The sequence below is a fragment of the Rhinichthys klamathensis genome, unplaced genomic scaffold (assembly GCF_029890125.1).
Source record: "Rhinichthys klamathensis goyatoka isolate OS25496 unplaced genomic scaffold, OSU_Roscu_1.1 h1tg000032l_1, whole genome shotgun sequence".
NCBI classification, from domain to species: Eukaryota; Metazoa; Chordata; class Actinopteri; order Cypriniformes; family Leuciscidae; genus Rhinichthys; species Rhinichthys klamathensis.
The window spans coordinates 4,284,636-4,297,320 of NW_026606581.1; the positions used below are offsets into that span (position 1 = coordinate 4,284,636).

The 12,685-nt window shown below is 36.7% G+C and overlaps 1 protein-coding gene across 1 annotated transcript in view; it reads left to right on the forward strand.

The window, feature by feature from the left end:
• Positions 1–2,113: 2,113 nt before the first annotated feature.
• Positions 2,114–12,685, forward strand: part of mboat2a (membrane bound O-acyltransferase domain containing 2a) — a 71,808-nt gene continuing 61,236 nt past the window's right edge. The window contains exon 1 of the mRNA XM_056245633.1: positions 2,114–2,432. Coding sequence (XP_056101608.1) covers positions 2,355–2,432 — 78 coding nt within the window. The 5' untranslated portion in view covers positions 2,114–2,354. The remainder of the gene's footprint in view (positions 2,433–12,685) is intronic.

A 12,685-nucleotide genomic window follows, 5' to 3' on the forward strand; every position in this document is an offset into this window, starting at 1 on the left:
GGTGAGTTGGAGCTAAACTCTGCAGGACAGCGGCCCTCCAGGACCCGAGTTTCGTGACCCCTCGCCTAAACAATTAAGCAGAAATATAGTTTCAACCCTGTTCTTTAATGTACTGTAGCTAAACCTGAGCTGTGTGTGTCGTATGAGCTTAACATGTGCGTCCAGACACTGAGACACAATGAATAACGAGTCTTTCTATAGGGACTCAGGGTGGATATGTCTGCCGCTGGTGTTCAGCAAAGCGACAAAGTCTTGTACCGAACTTGTACTAACCTTGAACTAATATGCTGACCCACCAGTGTTACTTAAATGTTTGTTAACATGAAGTCCACTGAGCTAAAAAGCCAAACGAGCAATGCAATACGACATAACTGGTCGAGTGGTTTAGAGCTATGGACATCCTGGAACTCTAAAATGGACATGCGCTGTCAGACTGACATTTGCATGTAATTTTAATAGTAGCCCTAGGCTAAGTGAACATTACAAGTTGCATCTGCCATTTGCACGTTAAGCTGTATGAAATCAAATCACCTGAATTACAGTAGGCTATATGTAAACGATGCTTTGAAAAATGATCTGCCTTTGTTTTCATTCACAAACAGCAACCGCTATACAGTTGTTTGTTAGCCTAGGCCTACTAAAAGCAAACTTCTATATGTGCATGTGAAAACTAGTTATTAGCAACACATTTGGCAATGGGTATTATTTATAGGTTATTTATTATGTAGAAGTAGATCTTTATGCTGCTGGCAAGAATGAAACCGCGGGTGCAAATAAAGTCTGCTGCCAGACCCTGCTTAATAAACAATATCTTTCTGACATTTTTTATAAAGATGTTTTTGTCTAACAAATTTGTTAATTAAAAACAAGTTAATTAATAAATGACAAACTGAAGTGATAAAACAGGGATATTTATTCTAACATGACCAGTAGATGGCACTATCTGACTACTGCACTCGAGTGCTTCTCCTCTAACATACAAGTCCACTTATGAGTGTTGATGCTGAGCATAAAATAACTGATATACGAAAAGTACTAACTACAAACAAAACAATTTGACCATTGTGCTCTGAATAAAATAAATGGTAACAGTTTGTTTTAGGATCCAATTCTCACTATTAACTATTTGCTTATTAGCATGCATATTGCTAGGATAGCCTATTGGCTGTTTCCATATAGCCTATATCTCTTAATTCTACCCAACTTAACAACTAACTTACTAACTATTAATCAGCAGTAATTAGGAGCTCCTAAACTAGTTTATTGAGGCGATAGAGACGTGAGCAAAAGCACAATGTGTGAATATTTTTGGAAGATGAATTGAGCAGAAGCATCTTGTTTGAACTTGAGGGGTCATTGTTTGTAAAGACCGACTCAATGAACTCAAAGACTGGATCAACAGTTTATTGGGATTCACATAACAGCATATGGCGATGGCGTGATGCACTAAAAAATATTTTTCAGGAAAAAAAGTCTGGTCCTCGACCTTGTTTAATTCTTACTGCACAATAAGAACCGTATTTATAATAGACATCATATTGGTTCTGGGTCTAATTTTTAAGGTCACAGAAGTCAGGCATGTATTACTATTTCTGTTCCAATATTAATCATGCAATACAATCCAATTTTCTCATTATATGTATTGCAGGGGATCCAAATATACATCATGTTATGACATTAATTCGGTTAGTAATATACATAAGAAATTTTGCTAATGTCTTAATGTTTGTTGATGTTAAGTTATTTTAAAGTGTTTAGTAGAGAAACCTTTTTTTATTCATGATGTATCCTTGGATTCAGTAACTAGTTATATGTGTTTTTGATTGTTTGTACTTGATTATTGATTCGTAAAGTATACTTTAGAGAAGTTATTATTATTTTAAAACTAAAAAAAATTGCATGACACAGCTGGTCATGTGATGTCAACATGGCCGCGGCCATGAGGGGGCGACCCGTTCATGATTTGTCTGGACATCATGTGCATGTTAATTTAATATATCTTTTTCAATGAATATGAGTGTACTGCTGTGGCAAACGAGAGGGATGAATGAGAGGGAGTGGCAGTTAAGTTCTTTTGAGCTGTGTGTGTGGGGCAGTTCTTGAGCTGCGTGTGTGTGTGTGTGATTGAGCAGCAGTAGTTTGATGTAATGGAGGGGTTGGGCGAGTCAGTCCGCCTACACGGGCTTTTGTGTTGATGTTCAGGCAGTGCAACAGCGCTGACAGTCCGCGAGAGCAACACCATAAAACAGCATTCCCAACACCCATCCACCATAAAGAGAGGAAGAGAAGGAGAGAAAGAGGACGGACAGTGTTTTGGGCGATTTGACTGTAAGGGAGTGGAGCTGGACTGAATCATGGCCACTTCTACGTCTTGCACAGGCGCCACACTGCTGCAGCCAATTAGTAAGATTATTGATCTACCACTGGACCAGGTAAACTGTCACTTTAACTGGGATTTATGTTTAGCTTTTGTCGTTTTACGTAGCAAAGAGCGCTAGCTAGTGTGTAGTCGTTTGCTGTAAATCCAGCACATTTGATGCGCACGTCTGCCACCGACAACTGCATGATATAAGAGCGTTTTAGTACGATATTTTAGAGTACAACATAACAACCCTGAAATTCAATTTCTTGTGTTTCATAACGCCCGTTTCCCTTCTTTTCTTTCCTGTATTTCTCTCAAAATATTGTCTGTTGACTATAGAGTCACATAACATATTTGGGTTAGCAGCACACGTTGCTAAACCAAAAATGCTATCTGTTTTAAAAAGGATTTATCATCTAGGCGCTTTCAGAGAAGTCTATGCATGCGAGCGCCCATGAACCCCATGATGATGTCTATGTAGGCAGCTGTATGGCAAGCCGTTTTAGCTTTAATTGTACCCAGCCTTACTCGTCGTAATTACATTTTTACTAGTAATAATTCAATTAGAGAGCTCTACAATTCAATTATTACTAGTAACAATTACAATTAGAGAGCTCTCTAATTCAATTATTACTAGTAACAATTACAATTAGAGAGCTCTCTAATTCAATTATTACTAGTAACAATTACAATTAGAGAGCTCTATAATTGAATTGTTACTAGTAAGAATTACAATTAGAGAGCTCTCTAATTCAATTCTTACTAGTAACAATTATTATTAGAGAGCTCTCTAATTCAATTATTACTAGTAAGAATTACAATTACAGAGCTCTCTAATTCAATTCTTACTAGTAACAATTGCAATTAGAGAGCTCTACAAATGAATTTTTACTAGTCATATGTCTCCATTGACTTCTATTCATTTTTAATTAGAGAGCTCTATAATTGAATTGTTACTAGTAAGAATTACAATTAGAGAGCTCTCTAATTCAATTATTACTAGTAAGAATTACAATTAGAGAGCTCTCTAATCCAATTCTTACTAGTAACAATTACAATTAGAGAGCTCTCTAATTCAATTCTTACTAGTAACAATTACAATTAGAGAGCTCTCTAATTCAATTCTTACTAGTAAGAATGCAATTGCAGAGCTCTCTAATTCAATTATTACTAGTAAGAATTACAATTAGCGAGCTCTCTAATCCAATTATTACTAGTAACAATTACAATTAGAGAGCTCTCTAATTCAATTCTTACTAGTAAGAATGCAATTACAGAGCTCTCTAATTGAATTTTTACTAGTAAAAAAACAAATTAAAGATATGTATAATTGCAGAGCTCTGTAATTGAATTAAAGAGCTCTGCAATTGCATTCTTACTAGTAACAACTGAATTAGAGAGCTCTCTAATTGGAATTCTTACTAGTAATAATTGGATTAGAGAGCTCTCTAATTGGAATTCTTACTAGTAATAATTGGATTAGAGAGCTCTTTAATTGCATTCTTACTAGTAACAATTGAAATAGAGAGCTCTCTAATTGAATTAAAGAGCTCTGCAATTGAGTTGTTACTAGTAAGAATTGAATTAGAGAGCTCTATAATTGAATTGTTACTAGTAAGAATGCAATTAGAGAGCTCTATAATTAAATTACAGAGCTCTTTAATTGTAATTGTTACTAGTAACAATTCAATTAGAGAGCTCTACAATCAAATTGTTACTAGTAAGAATTGAATTAGAGAGCTCTCTAATTGTAATTGTTACTAGTCATAATTGGATTAGAGAGCTCTCTAATGGAATTGTTACTAGTAACAATTGAATTAGAGAGCTCTCTAATGGTAATTCTTACTAGTAACAATTCAATTGTAGAGCTCTCTAATTGTAATTCTTACTAGTAACAATTCAATTAAAGAGCTCTGTAATTAAAAATGAATGGAAGTCAATGGAGACATATGACTAGTAAGAATTCATTTGTAGAGCTCTCTAATTGGAATTGTTACTAGTAAGAATTGAATTAGAGAGCTCTGCAATTGTAATTGTTACTAGTAATAACTCAATTAGAGAGCTCTCTAATTGTATTTTCACTAGTAAGAATTGAATTAGAGAGCTCTCTAATTGTAATTGCTACTAGTAAGAATTGAATTGTAGAGCTCTCTAATTGAATTAAAGAGCTCTGCAATTGCATTCTTACTAGTAAGAACTGAATTAGAGAGCTCTCTAAATCAGTTTTTACTAGTAATAATTGCATTAAAGAGCTCTCCTAATGTAATTCTTACTAGTAAAAACTGATTTAGAGAGCTCTCTAATTTAATTCTTACTAGTAAGAATGCAATTGCAGAGCTCTTTAATTGAATTAAAGAGCTCTGCAATTACATTCTTACTAGTAAGAATCGAATTAGAGAGCTCTCTAATCGCAATTGTTACTAGTAAGAATTGAATTAGAGAGCTCTCTAATTGTAATTGCTACTAGTACGAATTGAATTGTAAAGTTCTCTAATTAAATTTTTACTAGTAAAAATGAAATTACAACAAGTAAGGCTGGGTACAATTTAAGCTAAAACGGCTTGCCATACAGCTGGATATGTTTCGAAACAGCGCCATAGTCACGATTTCGCCTGAGCTAGAGCGACGTTCTGCAAAAGAAGAGATTATATTTACAGATGTCCTAAATACAACCCTTTGTTACATGAAGTCATGAAGCAAAATAACACTCTAGGGAAGGGAGCGAGACGAGAGATGTTTCGGTTCCCCATTATTTTCCACGTTATTTGGTTCAGGGTTCGTTTGCTTGTAGACTATGTAAGATCAAAGGCCACGGTATTTTAAGTAACTTACTTCGAAATGTGTATATGTTTTATAAAAGACCAAACGTTTTTCTTTTCATATCATCTGGTACATTCTATTTGCTATCTAAATAGCGGGTACTTTGATTCATCCAAGTGACTCGAATCTTTTGAATCACACTAAAAAGATTCATTAACTCGCTCGTTCCTTCAAGTTTGGACTTTTTTGATGGCACAGCACCTATATAAAACCATATTACAAAACAAAACAAATTGTTTGTCTTTTGACATACTGATTGGATACATTACAAGCACCTTTCAGCAGATGTGTTCTGTGTTTGCCGGAATCATCGGCCTATTATAGCTTTCTTGTATGGATAAATTATTAATAATGCCTCTGGATAAGTCATGCCTCAGGTTAAGTCATCGTTCTTTCATAACCCTCCACTAAACGAGAGTTATACAGCCTCTGTTCACAATCTGCTCTGTTACACTATAAAAATATTCATCAAATTTAGCAGTTAAAATTCAGACTGCCATGCATTACAGTAAGTGAAAAGAAGTACAGTTCTGAAGTGCATCTTCTTGTTGAAAGCCAAATTGTATCAATGTAAGAGGTTGGTTAATATGGAATTAGAGTTCACACTTCACATTGCTGATGATGCAGATATTTTCATGACCAGACATGAATGGCAAGACCTTTATCAGTGTTAGGTCAGCTCTGCCAGTCACTTCATTGTTCAGATTTTACAACATTACTTTTGCTTTATGTCGACACCATTGCATAGTCACTTCAGTGTTTAGATTTTACAACATTACTTTTGCTTTATGTCGACACCATTGCATTTGCCGCTGCACACATATCATACTTTTCAACTTCTTTGACCTCTTTAGCTGCTGCCGCCCAACTCGTAATGCAAGTCCAAGCAAGAATGAGGCAAGAAATGCAGGCATTCTGGATTGTGTATGTTCTTGCATTTATTTTGAAACGCCCACCTGTTCAACCTCTTTATAACTTTTTAGATATGTTAAATATCTTTTTTTGGGTGTGGGACCCAGCAGCTAAAGTGTTAATGACAACATTCCTCCAACATGAACCTATAGTCAAGATAAATCAAGGATGGAAATCCAAGCAAACAAGGTGGTTTTTGATCTGTAAGTCCATTTGGTTGTCTGCAGCTCTAGTGCCCTTTGCTCTGTCGTTGGCATGCTTTTTCACCAGCTTTTTTGAATGAGATTTTGGCAGGCATCAGCCTACAAACCCTATAATGTGACAAGAATCAATAATTCAGTCAGAGCTGTCATGATTACTACCTCCTGAGCTTTAGCCAACTCTGGGGTGAAGTTATGTAGATCTGTTTGTGGTTACGTAAGATGTGGGTTCCTAGGCTGGGCTCAACATTTTGCACTGTAACATGACTGTATAATTTGAGACTGTTAATGTTAAAATAGCCTTGTCACTTCCCAGTCAGCTGTGAGGATATCAGCTCATGGGTCCTAAAGCCCTTGGGTTCCTGGTTTGCATTTTAGGACACTATAGTTAAAATGAAAACATATGCATCATTTACTCACCCTCATGTTGTTTCAAACCTGTATGGCTTTCTTTCTTCAGCGGAACACAAAATATGTTTTAAAGAATGTTGGGGTACAACCAATATTGACTTCTTTATTCTGTGTGTGAACAGTTTTTTAAATATATTTTTTTCAATATCAATGTTTTTGATATTTTAATTTTCCAAAAGTTCTGCCAGTAATTACTCAGCCTCATGTTGTTCCAACCCCGTAAGACTTTCGTTCATCTTCGGAACACAAATTAAGATATTTTTGATGAAATCTGAGAGCTGGCTCACTCCTTCATAAGCTGCTAGGTTATGAATGAATGAATGAATGATACAAAATAACGACTTTATTCAACTATTCACTTTCTTCCGTGTGGGCCTCTGACGTGAGTTCACGAGAGCGCCACGACGCATGTGCGAGAACTGAATAGAGTAATATGCTGATTTGGTGTTCTGGAAACATTCTTATCATCAATGTTATAAAAAAAGTTGTGCCGCCTATACTTTTGTGGACATTGCGATAATTCTTTTGCAAGATTCTTTTTTATGTGAAAAAATGTATGTGAAATAGAAATCTTTTGTAACATTATAAATATAAAGTTCTGGCATGTAACTCTTGATGGCGCAGGCTAATAGGTCCTTTAACTCACCTGTTCATAATCACATCATTATCTATAGTGCAAAGCTGATTGGTTCCTGCCGTATCAGCCAATGAGCTCGCTGCTCAACCTTCAAATACTCGGGTAGGATTTGCATTAGCAGTGCAACGCGCTTTCAGAAACCCTCCACCATCCCCAGCTCCACCTGTATAGATCTGCTACGGGTAATTGAAGTAGGCTACGCTTTATTGTACAGCAGCAGCATGTCTTACTTGCTCACAGCAGCGTGTCGTGTATGTATTAGCAGTAGCAAGTCCCGTACTTGCCCTGCAGCAATAAAAGCAGCAGCAGCGTAGCAGATCTATTCCGCCTAGACCAAACATACAACATTGTCATACCCATTACCATGCCAATGACTCAGAGAGTTGTCATGACAGAAATATCTTTACTCTCACCATTCTGACTGTACAGCATTCCTTCACCACTGTGTTCTAGTCACCTCAATAGACCTTATTCACAGCAGCGCCATCTTTCATTTTTACCGGGAATGAAAGTGAGGCTGTGAGGCATAGACATAGATCTCTTCAGTGGGTTGCACTGTTATTTAATGTGTTTTTGGATTGTTCTGCTGACGAAACACTGCAAAAATGATCTTGCCAAGGAATTTCAGTAGACAAAAACACCCAGACAATATGAGCTGTGCACAATTATAAGTGATCTAGGAGCTCTATACAGCTTTTTACAGCGGATGCCATTGAAAACACAGTAAGTCTATCCTCCTATGACTGTCCCTGTCGTGGCGCTGCTCTCTGAATAAGGTAGATTGTGTTTTAAAAATGCATACATGTACAGGTAGATGCACACTTTCAGCAAGTCAAATAGTAAAGAAGTCTATATGAGCCTAATTTAATTGTGTTTGCAGTTAAAAAAAAACTGCAGTGCTATTTCAACACTTTTTGCGCCTGGTTAAGGCTCAATGTCATATCGTGCGCAAAAGTGGTGCAACTTTTAAATGAATTTACACCAGAAATCTTACTGGTTTCTCTTCGCTACCTGTTGATATGTTTTGTAGTGGAATGTAATAAGGAAGCAATGTCTCTTGTCGCTCAGCACAGCAGGAGCATGAGGCGCAGCTCTGATTTCTCACAGGAGGTATATGCCACTCTTTCTCTCTCTAAATGGGCAATCTCCTGGGACCAGTTGCCTCTGCTTGAGGTCTGCTTATGGGAGTGTTGTACTGTAGTGTTGTACTTAATTAATGCAGTTTGATTTTTTTCCCTCACAGTTAAACCACTTACCCAGTGCACCATTATTACTATGTTTGGATTGGCTGCAGTGTTGTTATTGTTAACTAAAACTATTAGAAATCATTTTCATTAATTGAAATGGTTAAAATAATTAATTTATAAAGCGCTTTTACCATGCTTAAAGTGCTTTACAATCAACAATAAACATAAATGCATCAAAAACAGAAGAAATACAATAAACAATAGTCAATACACTGAATAATGCTGAATTTGGTTGCAGATTCAGACTGTAAAAATAATTTGTGTGTGTTTGTGTGGTTCAGGCATACCCTACAAAATGTCCCTACAAAGATGACAATATCCGAAATTCTTGTCCTTGGACATTTTTGCTCCCCATGAGAAAAACAGCTCATAAATCATATTAGGTAATGTTTTTTGAAAATGTAAAAATGCAGAAAGTTTTCTGTGATGGGTAGGTTTAGAGGTAGGGTAATTGTTAGGGGATTGAATATACAGTTTGTATAGGATAGAGTACCCATAAAACCTGACAACCTAAGATGTGTGTGTGTGTGTTTAATAGAACTGGTTCTAAATAACCCTAGCAATTACACAAACGATTTCATCTCATTACCTGTCAGGAATCTACACGTGTTTGATGTAATTTCTCCGATGTGGTGTGGGTGTGTGAACTTTTATTTACCCAGTCTTGCATCTGGCTGATTCTGGTTCCCTCCTTTCTGAGCACTTCCAGGGCTTGTCATTAAAATCAGTCGTTAAGAGACAGAGCCATATATTTTACTGTCAATACTGCTAATTTCATCAACCAGATATGACGACTTGCATAAGAGGGAGATAATTACAGCTCTTGCACTTTGCTAGAGCATGCAAGTTCTGGATTTTTCTTCTGTGATTGTTTTTGTTCAGCACTCTTAAGAGAGAATTCACCCAACATAATTTACTGTTGTTCCAAACCTGCATGTGGAACACAAAATAATATTATATGATAAGATATTTTGAATTTTGAGCTGTGCTTACAGGAATGGCTGTCCTAAATAACTTCACTGTAGCCAACATGGACATCGTCCAGAGTGACCAAAGACAATGAATCTGCTTGTTCAACAAGAACAGGAATGATTGGATGGTGTTTATAGTTCTCAAGTTTTTGTTGTATGAGTAATGACTGCTTCTTACTCATCGCAGCCTCTGAGCACAGGCCCAATTTCAAAGATGTACTTGTAAACAGTTGACGGAAGCCTTGGACTTCCATAGAATTGTTTTGCTTACTATGGAAGTCAATGGCTACCAATATTCTTTAAAATATCTTTGATTGTGTTCAACAGAAGAAACGAACTCTTAGAGGTTTAGAACAATTTGAGGGTAAGTGATGACAACATTTTCATTTTTGGGTGAACTATCCTTTTAAGGCATTTGTTTAGTGATGATAATGTTTCACTGCGGCAGTACAAGTCTGCAGAGAATCTCAATAATTATTTAGTTTTTAAAATTATAGGCCAAATCGCTTGGTGACAGGTGCAGATTGTAGTAGCAGTGTTAAAGGTTCAGGGAAGGAGGAGGCGGGAACCGGCAAATGTTTCAACGTAACTTTAATATCATAAAATAAATAAACACAAAACGAAAGTAAAGCGGCAGCCCCTCACTGACGATTACCGTGTATAAACATAATAAAACGCAACATAAATAGTCCAGACCTGGTCCTCTCTGGTCCTTCACTGTCATCACTCCTCCTTTTATCCTTCCGTAGCTCCTCCGTGAGAAACTCGAGGCCTCGCTCCGTTCCCACAGCTCTCGCCCCCGCCCTGCTTGCCACAATGGTTAAGTGTTATATTTCATTGGAAACTTCTTTGTACCATAAGTGTAGTGAAGCCAACTTTGAATCAGCCTTAACAGGATAAATTCACTGTTTCAAAACAACTTCTGCTCATGAATTTGAAGGCAGCTACTGAATCATTGAAGTTAAACGCCATACTATACAATTACGCTTTACTTTACAGAGAGCTTTTGACCTACTTGCTACGTTCTGTCTTAACCCTAACGCTGTGTTGAAAACTCTGTAACACCTTTGATGTTCCCGGTCAAAAATGACTGGCCTTTTAAAAATTGCTTGTAAATCACTCGTTATGTTATATTATCACCAAATATTGGATTCAATCTTTTTGTCAACTTATTTTCTTTTAATTAGGACAGGTTTTTGGAACTGATTGATCATAGGCCTCGTTGATCTGTGCTTATGCACTTCAGTTTTTGAGTGAAATTCTTTAGGCTTATAAATCTCTCATTATGCTATATCATCACCAAATATTGGATTCAATCTTTTTATAAACTTGTTTTCTTACAATTAGGACAGGGTTTGTATTTATTATAGAAAAGGATTGATTGTAGGCATCATTGATCTGAGGATAAAGTCTATCTTTGTAAAAAAAAAAAAAAGAAAGCTTGTTGTAATACTCAAAATAGTTTGTTTGTCATGAACGTGTGTTTGTGTGTGTGCGAGGTAGCACGAGTGCGCATGTACTGTATCCACTCATGCACAGGTCCGAGGCCTTTATCTTTGCAAGCACACGTTCACATGTGAACATGAACATGATGAAAATGCTTCTGAACTCTAAATGTTTTTCTCATTTCCGATCTCCCCCAATTATTTTGTTCCCCTGTGGTGAAAATCCAGCTTTTAATGTATGTCTATGTGGTGTGTTTAATATGCTTTTAGACATTTCATTCTATATAATGAGAAATGTCTTAAATAATTGCATAATAGTTTTGTTTAATGGGTTTTCTTTCTTTCTAGTCTAGTATGTGTACGAGCGGTTTAATTCATAAAATTGAATTACAATTAAAAATGAATTAAAACAAAATTAATTAATTAACTAAATCCACAAAATGAACCCCTAGGCTAAAAGGTTCTATAAGTGCCTGACAGAACCCTTTAAGGTTCTATATTGAACCTTTTCTTCTGAGTTTGGTATAAACACCCCAAATGTTAAGTCAAGTAATGCTAGCAGACCATCATGAAGCAATTTTCTGTATTTCTTAAGAGCAGACGGCATCTTTTGCCGCATTCCAGATGGTATCTGTTGCTGACAATGCTCAGGTTATTTTGTTATTTTTCGTGTCATGACTCATGGCTGATATGAAAAGGAAATTGATCCAATTTTAGTCGCTTTTCTTTCTTTGTGACTTGTTGTCAGTGTCATTGCCAGCCTCTGTGGCAGTGATGTATCCTAGCAACCAGGACTTTCAGAGACTGATTGTAAGTCATTACAGCTCGTAAGGTGGGATTGTCAGCGTGCCCCTTTCTGGATGCGTGATCTGATTTAGCGGTTCTTGCAAAAAACACCTTATTACGTTTAGTCATTTTCCGTTTTGTAGGCTCATTATGAGATGGAAAAAGCTTGGTTGAAGTCCAACTGTTGAAAGTACACGTATAGAGAATTGTCAGGATCAGCGTGCCATTGTCTTCTCCAGCAGATGCACTTTGTCCCAGGTGAATCGTAGAATTGCAGACAGCACTGAAGAAAACTGGTATATGGAGGCATTAATGGTCATTTTAAAAATGGAGAGCTGATATCCGAGCTGAGTAAGAAAGAAACCGAGACAATAGAGTGCCGCGGGAATGAGAGTTTGCATTTTTGAAGTCAATGGATTTTTGGTTAAATGCCTGAAATAATGTCTGTGGTTAACACAAGCTCAAGTTTTATTCTATGACATAAAATGCATCAGTAAAATGATTTTTTTTTTGTACATCACTGGCTTATACAGTGTAAGGTGGTTTGCAGAGCCCACTGGTCTCGCATGGGCTCTATTGGTCTCTATTGGACCTGAGTGTGACAGGTGTCATTCTGGTTCAGCCACTCTAATCCATATGTTCTGGTTTTTATTTATGTCCCACTACTGGTCTGTTGGGGCCTACCACCTGGACTCTCTTTGGCTTTGCCTTCATTTCTCAGATTTTAATGCCTTTTTAACTCTGTTGGTAAAACGTCTAACTCTATTGAATTGGGAAATTCCCTCACCCTCCAACTCATGGGATTTTCTTTACTTCATGAAATGCATGAAATCCCCCTCCCAATCACCAGGCTAGATGTACTTAATAAATCTGTATTGCTTGGTTCAATATATT